This window comes from Dermacentor andersoni, chromosome 3, assembly GCF_023375885.2.
Source record: "Dermacentor andersoni chromosome 3, qqDerAnde1_hic_scaffold, whole genome shotgun sequence".
Lineage (NCBI taxonomy): Eukaryota > Metazoa > Arthropoda > Arachnida > Ixodida > Ixodidae > Dermacentor > Dermacentor andersoni.
The window spans coordinates 225,789,045-225,815,094 of NC_092816.1; the positions used below are offsets into that span (position 1 = coordinate 225,789,045).

Genomic DNA, 26,050 nt, shown 5'->3' on the forward strand with positions numbered 1-26,050 from the left:
GCACGTAAGGAACTTTTACCTTACGCGTCTGCGCACTCAAAGAATGCTAAACGCGCCATTGCTTTGATGTGTCTAGAATCTTCGTTAATGAAATCTCGTCATCACTCTGCGAACCAGAGTTTATTGCACAGTTAAATAGGCTACAGGCTGCGGGATACCCAAATGTGGTGGTGACGTCAGTATCAAAGTTATTGCTTCAGAAACTGAAAGGGAAGCTGCACAAAAGTAACTGTAGTACACAAAAGAAGAGGCCTGAAGTTGTGCCGTATTGCCATAGAGTGGCTCACAATCTAAAGAATGTCGCCACTAGATACCAAATTCCGGTAGTGTTTTCTGCTCCTCAGAAACTGTCAATGTTGTGCAGCCGTATTTCTAAAACAAGTAAAAAACGAGATTGTGAAAAGAACCACGCGAAGTTTGTAGATTGCAGGGTCGATGTGGTTTATAAGATTCCGTTGTCATCTGGCAACGTGTATGTAGGGCAGTCAGGCCGCTGTGTTAACGAGCGCCTTAGAGAACATGAGCGATCCATACCAACAGGCACACGTTCCCATTTGGTGCAACATTGCAAAATATGCAAGTGCAAACCCATGTATCTTGATACCACAATTTTGAAAAAGAGCCGCGATAGCACCGCCCGATAGTTATCGGAAGCATTCTTCATACAGTCGTTAGGGTCACAGTGCATTAGTGTGCCTTCTTTAAACTTGTACTGAATATAGTTTTTTAGATTATGTCGCATGAGTGCGCTCTTGCGATCGGATGTTGGTGGTTCCTGCACATGGTGCTCACTGCGCATGTTCCTCTAGTTTCTGCTGTCTTTAAAGAAGTGACGCAATAAAATGTCAGTCGAGAGTAGCGCCTTGTCCTGGTCGCCTTTCTTGTGTCCGTTGTATTGCGCTAAACAAAGTATTTATGAAACTTTCCAAATGGTTTTTCCAGTTCGAAGTGGCCTCAAAACTGTTGAGAGTCTTGTCCACATTATTTTTCGAGGTTTGAGCATTACGATGGCTGATAGTTGTCCGCTTTACGCACATTATACTAACCTGTTATCCTGGAACATATTCAATGCCTAAAGTCGCTTCTAAACACCTGTTTTGTTAGACTAGCGAGCTGTATCTGCCGCGCTAGCACGGACTGCCATCAAAAAGCGCTGTGGCCTTCTTGCTTGTGTAGCATCCTAGCTAGCACATATGACGAGGGGAAAGCATGCTAGCAGGTCTGTGCGCTTTTCAAACCTCGCTATTCCAAAGGCAAGCTTCGCGGAATGCGGTTGAGGAAGAGTGTTCCCCTGATGGATCCGCGGTTGCGCTTTAGGTCGACAAACGGAATTTAGTGATATGCTGGTCGGTACAACACTGAAATAAAGAGCACGGCACTGATTCATAGTAAATTGCGCAAAACAACAATGTAGGAGCAAAAATTAAGCGGAGAAACATGCTTAAGTTGTAGGGCAAGTAAAACATCTGATCAGGATCCCTGAAGGGATTTTACATTTCGGGAGCTGCACTTCTGAGCATATGTTCACCGTAATTAGTTCGCTTTAGTGCTCCATTCCAGCAATCACAATGTCTCGTATCACATACGCGTGTGCAATGCAAGCTTTAGGAAACAGTTCAGGAAGAATGTCGCCGTTGCTCTCTAAATATTGTTTTAACCACTTAACTGTTAAGAAATACCAGAACCAGAATGTTTTTTTTTTTTGCTTCATTTTTCCTTTCTATTGTTCAAATACATACCAAATGAGATGTTAAAGTGTTTCTCTGAAAAATAAATGAGATACAGCGGGTCAAAAATATTCTTGAGCAGCTGGTTATAGGCAAATGTATGGTCTAAAACTTCAATTTGGTACTTGCTTTGACAAAGTAAATGCTTGCTCTCGAGATGCGCCTCAATGGGGAAAAAAATAATAGCTTTCTTAAACAAACTAAAAAATCGCATTAGCAATAATATGACAACCACGTCCGCTAAGACGATACCGACGAGGTCTTCTAGTTTTGTCCCGAAAACATCTGCTCCTGGTTATGGTCGACATTTTAGTGACTACCACTGTTGAACAGGTACATAAATTAAGGTAAATTGAAAGGCACAGACTACTATTTCATTTTGTATAGTATTTGCAGGTATTTTTGTAAGGTCAACAATAATGGTGAGCTGCCAGCTAAAGAGGTAATATGCGTAATAGTCATAGACGCTGTCCACACAGATGTCAACCGTGTTTTTATAGTGAAGGAGATGCTGCAGTGTACGGCGAAACAGTTTGTATGTCTCTATACATTTTAATTTCAGCGCGAGTGAGCATTTCTATGCGCTGCACGTTGGATGCATTCGCACTCACCTATTCCCCCACGTCTTAAGGTTGCGTAGGAAAACGTCCAAAGTGAATGAATGTTGCACCCGCCACGGTCAATCTGAAAAATGATAAGTGTGGTACCACCACCGGAACCAAATAGCGAGATAAATTGCGGGAGCCTCCTTTACAAGAAAAAAACCAGCGTGATTGTCAAAGCCATTCATCAGTTGCCCGTCTTAGGCGGGGAAGTCGTCCTTTTCACTCGTAAGGAGGCCCCGTGTGCGACTGTCAGATGTCTAGGCTGAGCCGGTGCGTTGCCGTGGAGCTGACGGACGTCGGCTTTTTTATTTGCTTTCTTTTGTATGCGTCTCGTGACTTGGTCAGAAGTCGGCTATATTACATCACGGTGACACCTCCTTGCGCACACTTCCAGTGGTGTGCGCGCTTTCGCTGTCTGGCAGTACAGATTCTTTCCGAAATAATTTTTCCAGCTCTCGTTGTCTTTCGCTTTTCTCATTAAGCTATATATTTTTGTAAGTTTTGCCGTTTGGACATCTATATAGAGCTTCAATACATTTCTGTCTTATTTTTTTTTTTTTGCTCGAACAAGAGCGAGCAAGAGCTGTCAACAACATTGAAATGACATGCAGTACTTAAACTTGTTCAGTTAACGAAGTGGGCTAGAAAGCTGTGGAGGCAAAGTTCTCGAAAAGTGGTGTGCTAGTTGCCTGCGGGCGAGGGAAGACCAGCTGCGAATGGGAATGTCTGGACCTCCGTTCGAGAACGCCGTTGTGGCGCTCGGCAACGAGTCATTAGCGCTGTGCTGGGTGACGGTGCCCGGGGCATCGGAATGTTCGCTTTTCTCCATGACGCCTCTAACTGAATGCATCATACAGCCTTGACCAGCTTTTGTCGGGCGTTCTGCTTCGGTTCACTACTGCTGTGAGAAGCGCTTTATAAATAATGGCCTACACAACTCAAGTGGCGATCGCTGACGCACTGGAATTAAGCACGCGAATAGCAACGGCGCGGAGCCATCTGTAATCTTCATTCGTTGTGGTTTGAAGGTACAGTTTTTTAATGTCTGGGTCCGACGACAGACTGATGCATAAGAGGCACTGAAATCACGAAGGAATATTTCATGGACGCTTGTTTTTGCAGCAATAGTGCGGTGCACGTCTTGTACGCATGCATCAAAACGCTATTCAATAGTTACAAGTAAAGCTTGTCTTCTCCTCTCCCTGTTTCCGTTTTTGTTTCCCTCACGACTAGGGTGCTTCGCCTGCAAAGCTACCATAGTGAGTCATAGCAAGCTTCCTTCCGCACTTCCCTTAATAGGCCACAGATCCACTATTTCTATATGATATTCTTTCTCGATCGGGAGCTGCAATATTTTACGAGTCAAATTAATTTGGAATGCAGCGTGTGGAGTGCATAAAAGCGAAGCTAGCGAGAGCTGCCGGAAGAGCACTCGTCAAGACCGAGACAAAATTTTATCTACACAAAAGCAGAGACGTCGGCCTGAGCTATAGCTTGCTACTCTACACGGGAAGAAAGTGGGGAGGGAGGAAAAAGGCTGATGAACGATGATGATGATGATGATGATGATACGAGAAAGAGAAAGTGCGTGTGTACAAGTCCACAACGCCGTGGCATCTCTAAAGCCGCACGTCCAGCTCAGTGACATGTAGAGAGGCTATAGCGGCATTTAACTTGTCCTGAAGCTCCATTGTCAGTCTCCAAGTCTCTGCCCCATATGTCAGCACTGGTAAAACGCGCCGATTGTACACCTTCCTTTTCAATGATAATGGTAAGCTTCCAGTAAGAAGCTGACAATGTCTGCCATATGCGATCCAACTAATTTTCATTCTGGAATGAATTTCCTTCTCATGATCAGGGTTCCCTGTGATTAGTTGACCTAGGTAAACCAACTCCTTCACAGAGGGATGGAACGAAGAATGCTAGACATAACGTTAAGAAACGGAAAGAGAGCGGTCTGGTTCAGAGAGCAAACGGGTAAAGCCGATATTCCTATTGACATTAAGAGAAGAAAATGAAGCTGGGCTGGTGATGTAATGCGCCGGTTAGATAACCGTTGGACCATTAGGGTTACAGAATGGGTACCAAGAGAAGGGAAACGCAGTCGAGGGCGGCAGAAGACTAGGTGGAGCGACGAAATTAGAAAATTGCCGGGCGCTAGTTGGAATCTGTTGGCGCAGGACAGGGGTAATTGGAGATCGCAGGGAGAGGCCTTCGCCCTGCAGTGAACATAAAATAGGATTATTATAATTGTTATTATTATTATTATTATTAATTATTATTATTATTATTATTATTATTATTATTATTATTATTATTATTATTATTATTATTATGTTGCGGCACTTCTTATCAGGGCTACGCTTTTTGCATTACGCCAAGGACCCAAAAAAAGAACTCCTCTGAGAGAGGCATCTTGTGGACTTTTCCAGTGGAAGAGACCAGTTGCAATTGTTCTTGCACATACGCGGCACAAACGCAAGATATGAGATCAAGTGTTTCTGGCATCTGACAGTATTCAAAATTTGGGCTAGTACCACTGCCATCTATGAGATGTCTATGACACTAGGCGAATGCGACTCAAAGGCGAATCTGGCAGACCACGCTTGTTTGGCCTATTTTTAGCTGAGGCATCTGGAATTTCCTTTCTGGGTCCCAGTTATGCACTCGCTTGCGCCATCGATCAGGTTGGGTCCAGTGTCTCAAGGTAGAGTTACGCATTGCGCAGCGAATCAGGACGTGTGTTCGTGACAACGCACTGCGTACTCCAGAAGCACTATTTAAAGCAGTTTTCACTTCAGCACCCAACTGTTCCTTCCCTATCGCGCTACAGTGTTCCGGTATCCACTGAAAAGTGATATTGCGGCCATTTCTTTTGGCTTGGTCGAGATGCTCTGCAATATTGTTACGCGAATGAAGGATTAGGAACTGGAGAATATTTACAAAGTATATTTACAAAGGATAACTGCAGCGCTGCCCAGTTCAGCCGACAGCTCGGGAGCCAGAGAGCGTTCGTCGTCTTCGTCGGCGCTCCCCCGTGCATCGTCCACATGAAAAGCGCAATATGAATGTGTCATTATCCCCGGCTGCTGAAGCACCGTCCCGGTGCTTCTAAATATCGGTGGCAACAGGAGAGTAGTATGGTTTGAGGCGAGCTACATGCACAACGTCAGTGAAATTCGGGGCAGATAAGGCACTGGTACTGACTGGGGTGATTTCGCACGTACCTGGAGTCACGGCACACAGCACTCGATACGGGCTATTTACCTTGCTTCGAAGAGCTAGAAGAAAAGAAGCCAACTGCATGGCACGCGACAGCGCGGACGCACGGAGAAGACGAAAAGGTAGAACAGAAGACAGCGTCCGTCATGAACTTCATTCGATCTAATTACTGTAAATAATATAAGCACAGTTGCGCTTCTTCGTAAGCCGTGATCATTTATTCTATAATCTGGCGCCGAAACCCGCTGGTAGTACTCGCCGCGACTCTACATGCCTGGAGTGCACGTAGGGAACTTCGAAAGCGAAGACAGCACGTCGTAAGGACAGCGGAAACCTCCTCCGAAAGCCAGCCGGTACGACCTGACTAGACCATGCGCCGTTACCCTTCGCCGTGAAAAGACACCTACTCATTGTCCATCCTAGAAGGTAGGCGAGGTCACACATTGTTGAAACACAAGATCAACCGCCCCAAAGTGCTCTAAGACAAGCGAACGGCGCGACCCCACATGACTACGCGTCTCATCAATGAACAGAAAGGCATGATTGAAAACGCTGAGAGTGCAAAGATTTCATTTTTGATCGAATGACTACACGCCAATGATGCGGACGTGGACAAGCTTAACGCCGAGATAGAAGAAGCTATCTCTGAGGATGAGTTCGCGACACAATTCGCAACTGTGTTGACTGCGAATGTTTCGAAACTGTGAATGTTGGGGGAACTGAATGCTCGGGAGTGGCTACTCCGTCAAAATCAGTCTTCTACTACTGCCCCTTCCACAGCTGCAGGTTCATCACATGCACTCCACCATCGTGTCGCACGCAAATCAATCAAGCTTCCAATTCTACAGTTGCAGACATTCGACGGACAGCTTTGTCATTTGCCTGCTTTTTGGCAGAAATTCAAGGTGTCTGTGCATAAAAACAAAGAGCTGACGAAAGGCGAACGATTTCAATATCTGAAGAATCTTCTGAGCGGTGCAGCAGCAGCTTCAATTTCCGGTCTACAAGTGACAGGCGAGTGCTACGACGGCGCCATCGAAATTCTAGAGTCGTTTTCGCGATTTGCCTCGCATTGTGCAGGAGCACCTACGCCATCTGTGCACGATACAAGCAGTTGCTTCCTCAGAAGATGTATACAATCTTCGAAGTTCATTCGAATATGTGCAGTGCCATAACAGAGGCCTTAAAGGTCTGAACATCAGAGCTGCCAGCTACGCAACTATGATGACGGACATTCTGTTGAAGGCATTGACAGTAGACACTGTCATTGGCTATTACCGAAAAGAACATAGTTCTATGTCATCACCATCTACCATCGACAGTTCAGGCTCTGTAGAACAGCAAGACTCAACGACAGCGACAGCCAATGAGGAGTTGCATGAACGCTTGACGTATCTCCGCGTGGAAGTTGAAAGCCGAGAAAGAAGTGGAGTTCATGACATTAAAGCAAAGAAATGCGCTATATCACCTGCGGAGAGAAAAATCTTGCGTTCCACCTTACCAACAACAAGTGTCCTGCAGTCTTGGTTAAAAGTTGGAGATGAGGCCTGTCTCTTCTGTGGGTCTTCAAAGCACTCAACTTCAGTTTGTGACAGCAGCATCAACCATGAAGAAAAGTTGAAGAAATTGGCTACAGGGAACCGATCTTATCGATGCACCGCGAGAGGACATCTTGCCAAAAACTGTTACCGAAAAGTCAAGTAATGCAGAGGAAGACACGTCTCCTCAACGTGGGATCCCAAGTGGAAACCTAAGAAGACGGAACAAGAAAGTCCCGTAACCACGAACAGTCTTCATACAGGTTCTCGTTTGTATGTGGATGCTGAGGTTTTCTTGCAGACATTTCGGGCACGGATCATCGGAAAAAAACCGAAGGGTCTACATTCGTGGAATTCTAGACAGCGGAAGTCACCGCATGTTCATTTGTCAAGACGTGTCCAAGACACATGGCTTGAAAGAACTTGTATCTGTTAATTTACAGCTAAATATTTTTGGACAAACAAGCTCGGTTACCATACAACATCGCCTTGTCGAACTAAATCTTCGCAGTCAGTGTGACAATCAGGAGTACCTGGTACAGGTTATTGAATTACCGCACGTTTGAAAGGACGTTGTTCAAGTACCCCTTGAGCACGGCTTTGTAAGAACCATTGAAAGCGACGGACACCTTCTTGCAGATAAGCTCTTGTTACCGGGCATGACCGCTGTCGCTTGTATTAGCCTTTTAATTGGTGGTGACCAGCTGTGGCAATTAATTTCCGTAGAAATGAAACGGCACCTTGGCCAGGCAGACTTGGTGGCGCTGGGTTCTGCATTTGTCTGGTTATTTCAAGGACCACTTCCGTTTCACTCCTCTTCGGAAACAGCACGCAACGCATGCGTATTCGTAGTAAGTGTAAGCACTATATAGACGATCTTCTTCCGAGGTTCTGGGAGTTAGACAGCATAGGGATTGTGCCAGTCGACAACACTCCTTATAAGGAACCTAATATGGTAATATGGTGCTAGAAAAATTTGAACACGATATCGCCTTCGTCAACAGTCACTACCAAGTAGTCCTTCCGTGGAATAAAAGCTCTGGACAACTCGAAGATAACCAATTGCAAGCACGGAAGCGACTGATGTGTCTCGGAAAGAAAATGAACAATCCATAGTTTGCCATAGAATATGACACCACCATCAGGAACTATATGAAGATGGATCGGGCCGAGAAAGTACGTAGCCAAATTGATGCGCAGCCCTCTAATCTCTACTGCATGCCGCATCACGCTGCTGTGCGAAGCGAGTCGACAACGGCCCGAGTACAAGCAGTTTTTGACGCATCCGCTCACGATCCTAATTCATCGTCCCGGAATGACCATCTCGAGAAAGGACCTACGCTACTAGCCGACTTGGTTGCCCTTCTCATACATTTTAGTATGAACCATATTGCTCTGATGACTGGCATGGAGAAAGCCTTTCTCTAGATTAGCGTAAAAATGGAAGGCAGAGAGGCGTTGAGATTTCGAAGGGTCAAGGATATACCCTCAAAGAGAAAACTCTATCCTAAAATAGAGGAATGGCACATGAGAAGGGTGCCTTTTCGAACAGTAGCAAGCCCATTCCTGCTCAATGCCACACTCCAAAACCACCTGATGGGAGTAAAGGATCAAACAGAAGAAATGACGAAGTTGCTGGCTGCTTCTTTCTAAGTTGATGACCTTCTTGTAGGAACCAATAGTGAGGATACAAATCAAAAAGTATAGAGAGAAGAAATTCTATAATCGAAAACGCTGGAATGCGGCTAACAGAAGGGTCATCAAATTCTAAACTGCTGAGAGATCTTACTGCCACGGCTGAACGAGACAGCGCCCTATAGGGAGCTATCAAGATGTGGCGACTCTTGTGAGATCCTCTAAAATACAAGCTAACAGTAGCCGCAAATTCAGGGTTATGATTCTTGGGGAACGTTCAAAAGCCGCGGAAGAGATATGTTCTGCAAGCAGTGTCAATGATATTGACCCGCTCGAAATCACTGCACCCTTCAGCATTCAAGCCGAGATATTGTTTCGGGAGTTGTGGCAGATACAGGCAGATTGCGACGCAGATTTGCCTTCGGACATTGCTTTAAAGGGGCGAAATTGGTGCTCAATTCTGCAGCACTTCACTTATACGACTATCCCACGTTGGATTAAGACTGGGCTCGAAAGTCGGTCCATGCAGCTTCATATATTTTGTGATGCAAGTCAGAGGGCATATAGAACTTGTGCATATTTGAAACTCCTTGACCAAGAGAATTGTGCTCATAGCCACCTAATAACGGCGAAGTCACGAGTGGCACTTATGCAGAAAGTGACTTTGCCAAGACTGAAGCTACTTGGTGCTCTGCTCGGAGCAAGGTTAGCGAAATTTCTGAAGACTGCCCGTGAGAAGTGCTCGTAAGAAACATTCTTTTGGGCGGATCCCAAGGTCACACTGCATTGGATAAAAGGGTTTCCGAAGAAATGGCAGGCATTCGTCGAGAGTAGGGTCGCTGAAACTCAAGACTGTTCCGACAAGAGCCAATGACGACATTGTCCTGAGGTTGATAATCCTGCGGATTACCTTACACGTGGAGTTCAGCTGCCGTTTCTCAAGACAAACCAAGTGTGGTGAGAAGGATTACAATGGCTGACAGAAATGGAAGATGCATGGCCCATACACACCCTTGAGGCAGAATTACATAGTAATGATGTAGACTTAACGGAAGCAAAAGTCGTCGTACAAGTACTCAAGCTCACAAGAGTATTACGAATAGCAGCGTAGGTATTTCGTTACACAAAAAGCTGCAAAAATAAATGCATCAAGGACCAAGAACAGCTCACAGCCGAAGACATTAGCGCCGCTGAAAATTACTGGATCAAGGTGGCTCAAGAGGATGTTTATGCAGAAGAAATCAGCCAGCTTGAAAAGGAATTAAGGCTGAATCGCAATTCAGATCTGAAAATGCTTCATCCTTTTCTCGACAGGGAAGGACGGTTGATTGTAAGTGGACGACTGCAATTCTCAAAGGAACCAGAAGAAGTTAAACATCCGATTTTATTGCGTCGGCTTCATTATCTGACAAAAGTTGTCATAAGAGACTGCCATAAGATTACACTCCACGGTGGTCTGCAAGATACCCTTACCGAGCTTAGCGAGAAATTTTGGGTATCCCGCGGAAGACAAACTGTAAAGAAACTCATCCGAGGATGCAACGCTTGCATCAAGACACGCTTAAAGCCCAGCCGCGCACCTGTTGCACCATTACCAAGTGAACGAGCACGCCAATCTGATCCTTTTCAAGCAGTTGGAGTCAATTTTGCTGGACCCCTCTACAAGGAATACAGTACATCGAAGGGCTACATTGTGTTATTTACTTGTGCCATCACAAGAGCAGTACACCTTGAATTAACCACCGGAATGTCAGCAGAAAGTTCGCAAAATCAACCCGTTCCTTCCGCATGAAAGGCGGAGACGGTTCTGCTGCACTCAAACGCGAAGTTCCTTTAACAGCGGAGCTGTTCTAAGTCGAGTCTTCGCCTTCCATTGTCCGCTGTCACGCATGGGGCAAATAGGGTAGAGGTACGAGCAGTTGTTTAGCCAGAGTGTGCTTTATCGCCCTAGAGACTCCGCTCGGTGCAAGTCGCAGCGCGAGTTCGCAGGAGAGCGGAAGCTCCGACGTTGCGCAAATCCCGAGCTTCGAGAGCGAGAAGTGCAAGCAATGCGCCAGCGGAGCGAAGCCGCTATAGCAGCAGCGGCTATTGCTATAGAGCCCTAGTAACTGGCTTTTTAGAGCGTACAGCTTGTGCAACAGATCACAAAAGTGCAGTTTTTGAGCAAGTTTTGTTTGAGAGAGCTCAGATGAAATAGCAAGTGCTACATTTCTGAATCTCTCTTTGAACATTTTCATTTGAGAAAACAGTTGAAGCTGTCGACATTGTGTTATCCCTTGTAATAATTATTTGATTTTGTTTAAAGCCTTTCCTCTGGTAAAAGTTGTCTGTCGAGTTTCCGCAATTTCCAATTTGAGGAAAACTTACGGAGTTTTAGGGAACCCCATGGAGTTGGGGCTCCAAAACAATGCTCTGTGAAAACTACAGGCTTCATAAGGCAGTTGTGAATGTGAGACCAGAGATTGGTTCAAATATACACACGATGAAGTCGAGCATGAGATACGCCTTCAAAGTGCGTAAACGACAGACAAGAAGGCGCGTGCGCTCCCATGTCATTTAGATTGTGGTCTTCCGTGAATTTCTGAAGCAAAGCAGAATTTGCAGCATAATGGTTCGTTCGGTATGAGTGATCTCTATAATCACGAACGCACTAACAGCCTTCTAAAAATGCCAAATCTCGGTCAGTGTTTATGATGTGAGAAAAATTTAAAGATATAATTCTTGTCATTGACTTTCAAGGAATCATAGGCACAAATAAACCTTGAATTACGGCAACGAAAGTAGAGGTCATAACATATAAAAAGGGTCTTCCATATCAACACGCAGCGCCAATAACTAGGGATTTGCCTGCGTTCTGACTAACAAAATGCATGCAGCGGAATCACCATCGCTCGTCACGTGGTAGTGACGGCGAAGAAAGCAGCAATACGGTGGAATACAAAACTAGCTTTTATTGGGCGAACCTGTGCCCACAAAAACAGCCTACACTTATAGCACAACGATAGCGGCGAACACGGTCGGCGATCGTCGGAAATCTGATCAGCGGGTCAAGCGCGTCGGCTTTTATACAGCAGTCGTCGAATGTTCCAGACTAATCGTTCGGACCCGCGTGCCTTCCACAAAGCTCTACACCATTCGCGTCACGCGATGAAATCAGATAACACAAGGTTCGGCGACAACAGACAGCCGGGTAGAAGCATCGATAACTTTCCAGAAACTTCGGATACATGCAGGCGCGTCCCGCGCTGTGCGATTACGTTTGTTAGGCGGGGAAACGTGGTCACCCGGTAAAGATAAGTACACGTGTCAATACCCCCCTCTTAAAAAGCATCGACCCGATGCTGCATACAAGTGAAAGTAATAAAGAAAAACACCCGTAGCAAAGAAAACAAAATAAGGAAGTTCGTCAGCGACCGTTAAAGGGTTTCAGACGCACCACGTGGACCACTTCAGATCGTGTGCGGGGTCGCTGTGAATGCGAAATTCCGTCTGGCACGACCTCATAGTCTAGTGTGCCAATACGTCGAATGACCTTGTAGGGTCCGAAATAGCGGCGCAATAGTTTCTCACTCAGTCCTCGTCGGCGTATCGGTGTCCAAACCCAAACACGGTCGCCGGGCTTGTACTCGACGAAGCGTCGTCGGAGGTTGTAGTGTCGGCTGTTGGTCGTCTATTGGTTCTTGATCCATAGGCTGGCGAGCTGTCGGGCTTTTTCTACGCCCTGGAGATAGCTAGCGACGTCAACATTCTCTTCGTCAGTGACGTGGGGCAGCATGGCGTCGAGCGCCGTCATCGGGTTCCTGCCGTAAACCAGCTTAAACGGTGTGATCTGTGTTGCTTCTTGCACCGCCGTGTTGTAAGCGAAGTTCACATACGGCAGGACCGCATCCCACGTCTTGTGCTCGACGTCGACGTACATTGCTAGCATGTCGACGAGGGTCTTGTTCAGGCGCTCCGTGAGACCATTCGTCTGCGGATGGTAGGCAGTTGTCCTCCTGTGACTTGTCTGGCTGTACTGCAGAATGGCTTGGGTGAGCTCTGCTGTAAAAGCCGTTCCTCTGTCGGCGATGAGGACTTCTGGGGCACCATGTCGCAGCAGGATGTTCTCGACCAAAAATTTCGCCACTTCGTCTGCGCTGCCTTTTGGTAGAGCTTTAGTTTCAGCAAAGCGGGTGAGATAGTCCGTCGCCACGACGATCCACTTATTCCCGGATGTTCACATCGGAAACGGCCGTAACAAATCCATCCCAATCTGCTGGAATGGTCGGCGAGGAGGTTCGATCGGCTGTAGTAATCCTGCTGGCCTTGTCGGTGGTGTCTTGCGTCGTTGACAGTCTCGGCATGTCTTGACGTAACGGGCGACGTCGGCAGTCAGACCCGGCCAGTAATACCTTTCCTGTATTCTCGACAGCGTCCGGGAGAATCCGAGGTGCCCAGCGGTTGGATCGTCGTGTAGGGCGTGCAGTATTTCTGGGCGCAGCGCTGACGGTACAACAAGAAGGTAGCTGGCGCGGACTGGTGAGAAGTTCTTCTTCACGAGCAGGTTGTTTTGTAGCGTGAACGAAGACAACCCGTGCTTAAATGCCCTAGGGACAACGTCGGTGTTCCCTTCCAAATACTCGACGAGGCCTTTTAGCTCCGGGTCTGCTCGTTGCTGTTTAGTGAAGTCTTTCGCGCTTATTATCCCAAGGAAGGCGTCGTCGTCCTCGTCGTCTTGCGGCGGGGGATCGATGGGGGCGCGCGATAAGCAGTCGGCGTCGGAGTGTTTTCTTCCGGACTTGTATATTACCGTGACATCATAATCTTGCAGTCTGAGGCTCCACCGCGCCAGCCGTCCTGAAGGGTCCTTTAAGTGAGCTAGCCAACACAACGCGTGATGGTCACTGACGACTTTGAATGGCCTACCATAGATGTAAGGGCGGAATTTAGCTGTAGCCCAAATGATGGCGAGGCATTCCTTTTCAGTCGTAGAATAATTGCTTTCCGCTTTTGACAGCGACCGGCTAGCATACGATATCACCCGTTCAAGTCCTTCTTTCCTCTGGACTAGGACGGCACCGAGGCCTAGGCTACTGGCGTCAGTGTCGATTTCGGTATCGGCGTCCTCGTCGAAGTGTGCAAGTACCGGCGGCGAATGCATGCATCGTTTGAGTTCTTGAAATGCCTTGGCCTGCGGCGTTTCCCACTTGAACTCGACATCACATTTGGTTAGATGTGTTAGCGGCTCCGCGATGCGTGAAAAGTCCCTGACAAAGCGCCTATAGTAGGCACACATGCCAAGGAATCTGCGCACTGCCTTCTTGTCGGTTGGCTGCGGGAATTTTGTGATGGCAGCTGTCTTCTGTGGGTCGGGGCGTACTCCTGATTTGCTGATGACGTGGCCTAGGAACAAAAGCTCATCGTAAGCGAAGCGGCACTTTTCCGGCTTCAGAGTGAGCCCTGATGACTTAATGGCTTCTAACACTGTCGCAAGCCGCCTAAGGTGATCGTCGAAATTTCCAGCGAAGACAACGACGTCATCCAAGTAAACAAGGCACGTCTGCCACTTCATTCCGGCTAACACCGTGTCTATGACGCGTTGAAACGTTGCAGGCGCCGAGCACAGTCCGAATGGCATGACCTTAAACTCGTAGAGGCCGTCTGGCGTGATGAAGGCAGTCTTTTCGCGATCTCTCTCGTCGACTTCTATTTGCCAGTAGCCAGACTTGAGGTCCATCGACGAGAAGTATTTAGCGTTGCAGAGCCGATCCAATGCGTCGTCTAACCGTGGAAGGGGGTACACATCCTTCTTGGTGATCTTGTTCAGTCGACGATAATCGACGCAGAAGCATAGGGTTCCGCCCTTTTTCTTCACCAGGACTACAGGAGAGGCCCACGGGCTTTTCGACGGCTGGATGATGTCGTCGCGCAGCATTTCGTCAACTTGTTGCCTAATAGCTTCACGTTCTCGCGTCGAAACTCGGTAAGGGCTCTGGCAGAGTGGTCGAGCGCTCTCTTCAGTTATTGTGCGATGTTTTGCAACTGGTGTTTGTCGAATCCTCGATGACGTCGAAAAGCAGCCTTTGTATCGTCGGAGAAGACATTTGATCTGTTGCTGCTTACTCATAGGAAGACTTGGATTCACGTCGAACTCTGGTTCGGGGACTATGCTCATCGGGTTGGATGCGGCTGAATCCGAGAGGACAAAGGCATTGCTGCTTCCCACAATTTCCTCGATATATGCGATTGTCGTGCCCTTGTTGATGTGCTTGAATTCTTGGCTGAAGTTAGTTAGCGTAACTTCCACTTGCTCTCCGTGGAGTCGAGCGATCCCTCTTGAGACGCAAATTTCACGGTCGAGCAGTAGATGTTGGTCGCCCTCGATGACGCCTTCTACGTCAGCGGGTGTTTCGGCGCCGACGGAAATAATAATGCTGGAGCGCGGCGGGATGCTCACTTGATCTTCGAGCACACTCAAGGCGTGGTGACTACTACAGCTCTCCGGCGGTATCGCTTGATCTTGCGACAGCGTTATCGATTTCGACTTCAGGTCGATGACTGCGCCATGTTGATTCAGGAAGTCCATGCCGAGAATGACGTCTCGTGAACACTGTTGGAGGATAATGAAGGTGGCAGGGTAAGTCCGGTCATGAACGGTAATTCTTGCCGTGCAGATCCTAGTCGGCGTAATCAGGTGTCCCCCAGCGGTCCGAATTTGAGGGCCTTCCCATGCAGTCTTAACTTTCCTCAACTGGGCGGCGATGGGTCCACTCATGACGTTGTAATCGGCTCCTGTGTCTACTAAGGCGGTGACTGCGTGGCCGTCGAGAAGCACGTCGACGTCGGTGGTTCTTTGTCTTGCGTTACAGTTAGGTCTTGGCGTCGCATCACGGCTGCGTCGTGTTGAACTGAAGTTGGAACGTCGCGTCTTCAAGTCGTCTTTCGTTGGTCTAGTCTTGGCTTCCTCATTTCGTCGGGACGGCGGCGTGTCGTTATGTCGTCGAGGTAGTTTCTTCGGTGTCTTCGTCGGCGGCGGAGGATCTTCGTCAGTTCGACGAACAGCAACCGCACCTCCATCGGTTGCTGCTTTTAGTTTTCCGGATATGGGCTCGCTGACCGGCCCCGGGCTGGGCCAGTGTATGGTCGGCGCTGCGGCGACAGGTAGTGGCCTGGTGATGGCGCACGCGACGGTCGTCGAGAGCTCCACTGAGTAGCGGCGAGGTAGTCGGCGATATCGCGAGGGCGTTCACCTTGCTACAGGCGTGGAGCCTTGACGGCGAAACCTCGCAGTCCCATCTCCCGGTATGGGCATCGTCGGTAGACGTGACCCGCTTCTCCGCAGTGGTAGCTGAGCGGGCGGTGGTCAGGAGCGCGCCAAAGGTCCGTCTTCCTCGCGTAGGTGCGCTGGACGACGGGTGGTCGTGCTGGCGGCGGCGGCGGCGGACGATGGAACTGCGGCGTGACAGGGCCCTGGCGCGGTCGCGGAGGGGGACCTTGACGGCGCGCGACGGCAGCGTAGGTCATCGCTTGCGGCTCAGGCTGCGGCGATTCCGGGGCTACTCCAAGTTGTTGTTGGAGCTCCTCACGTACGGCGTCGGCAATCGAAGCCACCTGAGGCTGTGATGATGGGAACAGCTTTTGCAGCTCCTACCGCACGACAGCTCGGATAGTCTGGCGTATGTCGCCGGTGGCCAGTGACTAAACTCCGGCGTAGTTTGTCGAGTTCGTGTGGCGGTCGAATTGCCGGTTTCACATCTCGAGTGTCTTCTCGATGCTGGTGGCCTCGCGAAGAAACTCGTCGGCGGCCTTCGGCGGGCTGCGTACCATTCCGGCAAAAAGTTCCTCCTTCACACCACGCATGAGCAGGCGGACTTTCTTCTCCTCGGGCATTTCAGGGTCGGCGTGGCGGAAGAGACGGCTCATTTCCTCCGTGAAGATCGCGGTTGTCTCATTAGGTAGCTGCACCCGGGTCTCTAATAGCGCTTGGGCTCGTTCTCGGCACACGACGCTTGCGAATGTCTGAAGGAAGCCGCTACGGAACAGGTCCCACGTCGTCAATGTGGCTTCTCGATTCTCGAACCATGTCCTGGCGGCGTCCTCCAGTGCGAAATAGACATGACGGAGTTTGTCGTCGCTGTTCCAGTTGTTAAATGTGGCGACCCTCTCATACGTCTCCAGCCAGGTTTCCGGGTCCTCGAATGTTGAACCGCGGAACGTCGGAGGCTCCCTGGGCTGCTGCAGCACGATGGGGGACGCTGGGGCTGCCATTGGGGTTTCCTTGGCCACAATCTTCTTGGTCTTCTCAGGTAGAAGTCCGTGCTCCGGGGCAGCCGTTGAAGACGGCGGCTTGCTCGATGTTCCGGGACGGCGCTGTTGTTATTTTTGCGGTCCGGGCTTGGATTACGGCTTATCGGGGGCGTCCGGTACATGAACGTAAAGCACCTCCACCAGATGTCACGTGGTAGTGACGGTGAAGAAAGCAGCAATACGGTGGAATACAAAACCAGCTTTTATTGGGCGAACCTGTGCCCACAAAAACAGGCTACACTTATAGCACAACGATAGCGGCGAACACAGTCGGCGATCGTCGGAAATCTGATCAGCGGGTCAAGCGCGTCGGCTTTTTACAGCAGTCGTCGAATGTTCCAGACTAATCGTTCGGACCCGCGTGCCTTCCACAAAGTTCTACACCATTCGCGTCACGCGATGAAATCAGATAACACAAGGTTCGGCGACAACAGACAGCCGGGTAGAAGCATCGATAACTTTCTAGAAACTTCGGATGCATGCAGGCGCGTCCCGCGCTGTGCGATTACGTTTGTTAGGCGGGGAAACGTGGTCACCCGGCAAAGATAAGTACACGTGTCAGGTCATAACATATAAAAGGGGTCTTCCATATCAACACGAAGCGCCAATAACTAGGGATTTGCCTGCGTTCTGACTAACAAAATGCATGCAGCGGAATCACCATCGCTCGGCTTACGCACACTTCCTAATTTGTTTGATCATGCTACAGCGCAACATCGCTAGTAGACGAAATTTCTTGCATTGCACCAACATCATGCGGCCTAAGCAAACGGAGTAAATGGCGTTGACGCCTGTTGCGTTGCCCATGTTGCGTAGCCCACGCACTTTGAGTGTCGCTACGGATAAGGAGAACGCGTTCGGGTAACCCACTGATTCAGGATCGGGACCAGCCATTCCCGCCAGGCAAGTCGGCCGGTAAACGGTGTCTCCGGATTGGCTCATGGGATGCTTCGCGCGCTCAACGATTGCGGAAGTGACGTTCGTGCAACGAAAATATGTCCGCACGCATAGGCCGGCTGCGTGAAGTATTTCGACGTCGGCCGTCCGGTTTTCACCGTCGGTTGAAGTTCGCCGCTTTGACAATTGATATTCGCTCCATGAGGGCCTGCCTGTAGTGACAACAATAAACAAAGCTTTAAAATATGGTTGTAGCGGAAAGTGGAATAAACTGAGAATGCTCAGGAGGCCACGACATAATAATAATTAAGGTGACTGGAGTTACGTGCAACTAGGATTTGTCCTATCGAGGAATTTATTAATGGGGCCATGACACCAAATTTTCGAGCCTAAACTATGCATGTATGTCAAACCTTACGCACCCCACAGCAAACTGGCAACATTTAAGCGCATTTGGTGCTGTAAATAATTTGTCTTTGAATTTTTAATGCCGCAGTTGAACAATAAATCGCTGTGGCGAGACTTTCTGGTTATGAGATAAATAGGCAGCCCGGAAGCGACACACGTGGGTAACAGAAGCAGGTATCGAAGGCCCTACTTTTATGCACACGAGGGAAATTATTGTACGAGTTCGCAATACGGCCATGACCACCATCTGTTGCTTTGTTTTTGTATATGTGTCTCGGCGCATGTCTGCGATTTATTACTTCTTTCTTATCGCGCAAGTGAAGGAATTGCGTCACAATTGAGCGGCGATGCCGTTCCCTCGTCGCGGGGTGCGTGTGGAGAAAGACATCCGACGAAATCTTGTACTAACATAGAAGAACACCAACGTGCATGCTAAACTCGACAAAATATTATTTCACAATTAGTTGCACTCGCGCAAAAATTCCAGCTGAGAATTGTGTCTAAGGCGAGATATTTAATTCCTATCAGAACGCTTTCAGCACATGTAATGTGGTCACAACAATAAATTTCCAAGTATCCTTGAAATCTTGTGGTGGTCAATAATATGGTGCTGCCAAGTTTTCGGTAAGGCAATAAATACGTCATTGCTGTCTATGCACGCAGGCGGTGTGGGTGACAGCCACTATGCCGTACGCTGTGCTGTTGATCCTGTTGCTGCGCGGTGTCACCCTGGACGGATCCTTGGATGGCATCAAGTACTACCTGTACCCTCAATGGGACAAGCTGCTCTCTAGCGACGTGAGTTGCTCGCTTCCTTCAGTTCACAGCGGGGGAACAGTTTTCTTCAGCGACGGTGAATCAACCTCATGACGCTATGCTGCCATTGTGTCAGTTTTGTACGTGAGAACGACCGATGAAGTTTATTGCCGCAAATGAAAGCTGTCTGATGGATAGCAACTTTCTGCAAATTATTGCTGATTTCAGATTAGTAAAATGACAAGTAAAGTACAGAAAGCGCATGAACAAAGCCGTATTCTGTTCTCTATAAATTGTCGCCATACTAGCTAGCCCGAAACAAACAAATTTGAAGCTACTAAAGATATTGTTGCGGTTTCTTTCTGGGTAAATGTATGCTTGAAAAACCAAGAACTATAGGGCTTTACCGACCACATCATAAGTACCTAGTATTACCCCTAGTGTTTCACCGGATAAGTTGGTAGTAAAACAATCACAGTATCTGTCTGGGTAGCGGGCAACAGGTACTCTCCGGTTACCGGGTTGTACTAAGGTACCGAAAGCGCAACACGTTCGTATTCAATATTGGCGGCGTATGTCGAACGTCAGTGTGGCCACCGCTGCGGTCAGTTTAAGGCAAAAATTTATTACAGCGTGAACTCATTCTTTCGAGAAGCTTGGCCGCTACAACTATGGGCTAGTAGGTGACGATTTGTAAACAAACAATGAACGATTCATTTTTCCAACAAACTAGTTGTCTCTCAAAGGCCGAGGCATTAGGGTAGTATTAGACAGTGGAATGCGTGCGTGGTGCGCAGGAATACCTGTAGCTTTTTGCACTCCCTATATTGTGGGCCTTTATATGTGTTTTGAACTATTTGCTGGCTTGAGCAACTTAAAAACTGTTTGATTACGTCCGGAATGAACTGATGTTCTTTTCTAGCTTAGAATACGTCTAGAACTGCACTGCGTGGAATGCACCAGTGTGTTTGCTTAGCTTAAGGATGACCTGCACTCCTTTGCATAATTTGGCGGGGTAAAAAGAATAGTCACACTGAGCACTCAACTCTTTAGCGTACCTGAGGATAAGTGAAGAGTGCTTTTCGCTGCGGTAAATAGCGTGAGTAACACCTCCACAATGGCCAACACTTACGCGCTGTGGGTTCTAAAAGGTTTCCTAGGAAGATATGTGGTCGTTAAACTATGGACAGAGTTGATCAACTTGAAGGAAGTACTTCCAAAAACAGCGCATGTTACATTATCAGTTCCTCAGGGGTGTCTTTCCGGGCAATTTTTATTCTTGAAATAGGCGAATGGCTTAACAGAATACCAAATCGCCGTTTTGAAAGGTACTTCCTGTTGATTGCATTATTCTAAATAAATCTAACATCATTGATCACCACGACGAACTTAAGTTGGCTCTAACTTGCAACGCTGGGGCGTACAGTGGGAGATGAAACTTAATGGTGGTAAAACAGAAATACCCTAGCAGATTCCTATACCACGTCCAAGCATCTTGCGTACAACCCTAAAAATGTAGTTGTTATTCTAAGCAATGCCTTAACTAGTGGCACGCATGTCACTTGAATTTCTACCAGCACGCTTCAGAAATCGCGGTCTGTAAGGAAGAAGCTAGAAGAGGCTACATTCAGAGCTAAACTTTATGCAGCACTTACTAGGTTCTATGGGACCCTCATACGTCACCAGCCGCTTAGGAATGGTGCAGAGGAGAGCGGTACGGTACATACTTGACAAATACAAAAGGCTAGACTCTCCAATTGAAGGGAGACCGTGTGAAGTATTCTATTCTGTCCGCAACAATGAGTAAAAGTACAGCCCTTAACTTATGACAAGGCGTATTACTCGTCACACTCATAAGCACTAGCCTGCAGGCAATGTTTCCGAAAATCACAGCTCAGAGAGCTTTTCTCTCCTATAGCCTCAGAACGTAACTCTCTTCCCGAACATTTAATTGAGGACTTTGATGAAGTCAGTGAACTGCATTTAGCTTTTTGAATATTTTACACGTTATATACGAAAAGCTTTTGTTGTTTTTACCAGTCCTCCCGGACTTTTCTGACCACGTTGTTACATGTGTACTATAATTGTTCCAATCCTGCTGGGAAATTATGGCTTGCATTACTGTGAAATAAGGGAAAACATACATAACTAAATATTCTGCGAACGCATTGATTTATGCTCAGCATCTTCTTACAGCTACAATAAAGCATACGGCAAGGCCCACACATGTGGAGTGGTTTTCCGGGGCTGACGAGACGTCGCTGTGCGCCGCCCATCAAGGCCGGCATGCCACCGCAAGCGGCCCCGTTGTAGGCAGTGAACGCAAGCGCTGAACAATCACGGCTCGACTACATCCGGCTAAATAAAGGGAAAATGAGACATACATCCAAACGTAGCTTAGTGCTACAAAGGAAACCCATACGGGCTCCTCGAAAGAAAGGCATAGCAGCTTAATTTCTTCTTTCCACGTTGCGGGCTTCCGCAGAACTATTACGTCAAACCCTCTTGCATTGCACTTCCTGTTAAAATGGTGGAGTTTTTTGTTGCATATGTGTGCAGCACGACGAAGGCACGCCGTCATGTCGCCGCGCCGGCCATCGCTGCAGAAAGTTCGTCAGGAAAGTTCGTTATATGTGGGTCTGCCTTAACACATCTTCTGCAACACAAGTTTATGCATCTGCCCAGCTTGAAAAAGAAGATCGGTTTTCAAATTTACCTTCACTCCACGACACGCGAAGCTCGTATGAAGCTGGTAAGTGAGTATTTATATCATTTAGAAAAGAAAGCATCATCCACGTGATTGAAGCCATTGAAAGCCTCGTGCAGCGTGGCATGTCAGGGTGGCAGCACTTCCTTCGATGTTTTGATTTCATTTCCAGAAGCAAAACAAGTGCACAGATAACTGAATCAGGTGTGTGTCGAGCGATGGTCAAGCACCGTTTTAGATACCAGCGCTGTGAAATGGGGCGTCATGCGAAAACTAGGTCTCTATACTTCTTCGTACATCCTTTTTAATCGCTTTAACAGCTTCATATAAACTGATTACTCACAAACTACTGAGAAGGAACGAATTCCCGATGCACGACACTCCGAGCATAGCAAGGAAAGCGATGACCATCGTCCTCAAACTTTGTTGTATTCTCGGTAAAGAGGTTGTCTTCTATTTAATTTTTTTATTTTAATTCGTAGAGCCATAGCAACTTTTGTTCTCCGCGATTTCGTTCGAGAAAAGCACTTAGTCATATTGGCATTAAATGACAAGTAGTTTTTGTTTTTCTTGTTGCTGCATGAGGAAGTGAGGCTACACTTGCCATGACCACGCTCTAAATTCGCTGACAGATCAGCAGATTCCCAGTTGCCCAGTTGCCTTTGTGTGAAGCTTAAGTTGCCCAGTTTTCTTTGTGTAGCGGTGATCCCAACTTATATTTTTGTAAAACGTCTCTACCTTCTCGTTGGTACTACTAGAATAATGCATGTTGCATTGAGAATAGTCGCTGACGTTTTTTTTTCTGGAGCCTTAAAAGCTCGAAGGAGACCCAATTCAAGTCGATGAAAGTCGTCCTGAGCAAGCTGGGGGTTATGTGTGGACGGAGCCACTTCACACCCTGTTTTATCGCTTCACTCCTCACGTGAGAAGAGTAGGCGAAGCGTCGGTAGCGTCAACGTTTTTACTCTCTACACTTCTGCGCGCATCTCGCCTCTTCCAAGCCAATTAGATAATAAGTACTCCTCAGCGCAGGCAATGCTTTGGAAAGCTTTCAAAGTAAACAGATGTCACCTCGTATAAACGAGTACAGAGTTTGATTGGCTGTTCAAACAAAGGCGCTGACAACTGTCCGATACTTACGTCAGTGGTTAAGTAATGGCAAAGTGCCTCTGCAAGTGCGGCTTTCTCAGCCAGCAGCTCGGATGAAAAATGCAGGACGATATGTCTCCCTCTCACTACATTTGGCGGACGTCCTCACGACTGTAAAATCTGTCAACAATGGCTCGATTTACTTGGAAAGCTGGACTAGCTGCCTGATGTAGGAACGCATTGGCGATAACGAAGGCAAGTTTTAAAGATGAGCTTTCTTTCCCTCTTCCTTCGACTTTTCCATAGCTTCTGTTGCTGCTATGGCTGATGCTGTCTGGCACACCACGTCGGGGGATGGTTCCGAGCGTGTGTATACATGAAAGAGAGAGTCAAAGAAGAAAGGCCACCCGAGAAACTCATTTGGACCGCACCGCATCGAATGGGCCCAATGCGCTCTGGAGCTAAAAAAAAAATTAATCATGGGATTTTACGCGCGAAAACCACTTTCTGATTATGAGGCACGCCTTAATGGGGGACTTCAATCATTTCGACCCTCGGGGGCTCTTTAACGTGCAGCTAAATCTATGTATACGGGTGTTCTCGCATTTCGCCCCGATGGGAATGCGCCCGCCGTGGCCGGGATGCCCTCTGGAGCTCCCTAGGCGTCTTTACATTAGGATCCTGAGACCTGTAATTATCCGTGATACCCCTCAAAAGCATGGTAGAAACGGCAGAGCTTCCCTTTCGATAGATAATTATGTGAGTACAGAGAGGGCTTAGGACTGTACAGTGGTAGCAGGTGAAGAGGCAGTTCGCACAAAAGGGGGGGACGTGCAGGTGACGTGAGAAAGCAAAGAAATCCTAATGCTATACGACACTGGTTGCGTGAAAACTGGATAAGCTTAAGTTAAAGGTACGGTACACTACCTTCCTAGTATTTCTGAAAATATACACCATGCAAATATGTCAAGCGGACAAATTGGGCAGGGCGTGCAGTAGCAGAGCCGCATTAATTAAGCCGCATCGCAGGATCCAGGTGACACTACGGAAGCGCTCGACCATCAAATCAACACTTCTGTGCCCGCCGCGGTAGCTTTTCGGCCATGGCATTACTCGAGGTCGCGGATTGGATCTAGACGGCGGCAACTGTATTTAGATGGGGGCAAAATTGAAAACGCACGTGCACTTAGATTTTGCGACACGTTAAAGAATATTACGCCGAACGGCGTGCCACATAATACGATTGTGGTTTTGGAATGTACAGTCCCGTAATCCATCATCCTCACCATCATGATCAGCTTGGCTACGCCCATTGCATGGCAAAGGCCTCTCCCATACTTCCCAAGTACACCGGTTTTGCGCTAATTGTGGCCATGTTGTGCCTGTAAACTTCTTAATCTGATCCGCCCACTTAACTTTCTGGCGCCAGCAACTAGGCGTGCCTTCTCTTGGAATCCACTCCGTAACCCCTAATGACGAACGGTTATCTTCCATCCTGATTACATGTCCTGCCCATGCTCATTTATATTTCTTGATTTCAAATAAGATGTCACTAACTACCATTTGTTCCCTCATCGAATTTGCTCTCTTCTTATTTCCCCCTTAACATTACACCCATCATTCTTCTTTCCATACCTCGTTGCATGGTCCTCAATTTAAGAACCCCTTCCGTAAGCCTCCAGGTTTCTGTCCCGTACGTCAGTACTGGTAAGACACAGCTGTTATACACTTTTCTCTAGAGGGATAATGGTAACCTGCTGTTCATGATCTGAGAGTGCCTGCAAACGCACCCTAGCCCATGCGTATTCTTCTGATAATTTCAGCCTCCGGATCCGGACCCGCGATCACTGCCTGTCCTAAGCAGATGTATTCCCTCATCACTTCTAGTTCCTCGCTACCTATCGTCAACTGCTGTTCTCTTCCTAGACTGTTGAACGTTACTTTAGTTTTCTGCGGAATAATTTTAGACCCACCCTTCTGCTTTGCTTGTCCAGGTCAGTGAGCATGCATTGCAATTGGTCCCCTGAGTTACTAAGCAAGGAAATATCATCATCGAATCAGAAGTTACTAAGATATTCTCCATTCACTCTTATCCCCAATTCTTCCCAATGCAGACCTGCGAATACCTCCTGTAAACACGCTGTCAATAGCATTGGAGAGATCCTATCTCCCTGCCTGACGCCCTTCTTTATTGGGATTTTGTTGCTTTCTTTTGGAGGACTATGGTGGCTGTGGAGCCGCTATAGATATCTTTCAGTATTTTTGCATATGGCTCGTCTACACCCTGATTCCGTAATGCCTGCACGACTCCTGAGGTTTTGACTGAATCAAACGCTTTCTCGTAATCAAGGAAAGTTATAGATAAGGGCGTGTTATATTTGGCACATTTCTCTATAACTTGATTGATAGTGTGAATATGGTCTTTTGTTGAGTAGCCTTTACGAAGTGCTGCCTGGTCCTTTGGTTGACAGAAGTCTAAGGTGTTCCTGATTCTATTAGTGATTACCTTAGTAAATACTTTGTAGGCAACGGACAGTAAGCTGATCGGTCTATTATTTTTCAAGTCTTTGGCATTTCCTTTCTTATGGATTAAAATTCTGTTGGCGTTCTTCCAAGATTCGGGTACGCTCGAAGTCATGAGGCATTGCGTATGCAGGGTGGCAGGTCTTTCTAGAAAAATCTCGCCACCTTCCTTCAAAAAATCTGCTCTAACCTGATCGTCCCCAGCTGCCTTCCCCCTTTGCATAGCTCCAAATGCTTTCTTTACGTCTTCCAGCGTTATATTTGGGATGTCAAATTCTTCTACGCTATTCCCTCTTCCATTATCTTTGTGGGTGCCACCGGTACTGTATAAATCTCTATAGAACTCCTCAGCCACTTGAACTACCTTGTCCATATTAGTAACGATATTGCCGGCTTTGCTCTTATCGTATACATCTGATTCTTGCCTATTCTTAGTTTCTTCTTCACTGCGTTTAGGCTTCCTCCGTTCCTGAGAGCATGTTCAATTCTATCCATGTTATACTTCCTTACTTCAGCTATCTTACGCTTGTCGATGAACTTCGAAAATTCTGCCAGTTCTATTCTAGCTGTAGGGTTAGATGCTTTCATACATTGGCGTTTCTTAATCACGTCTTTCGTCTCCTGCGATAGCTTACTGGTGTCCTTTCTAACGGAGTT

The 26,050-nt window shown here is 47.5% G+C and overlaps 1 protein-coding gene across 1 annotated transcript in view; it reads left to right on the plus strand.

Moving 5' to 3' along the window:
• Nucleotides 1-26,050, plus strand: part of SerT (Serotonin transporter) — an 860,179-nt gene that overhangs the window by 357,891 nt on the left and 476,238 nt on the right. Inside the window, exon 5 of the mRNA XM_050183099.3 lies at nucleotides 18,982-19,116. Coding sequence (XP_050039056.2) covers nucleotides 18,982-19,116 — 135 coding nt within the window. The remainder of the gene's footprint in view (nucleotides 1-18,981; nucleotides 19,117-26,050) is intronic.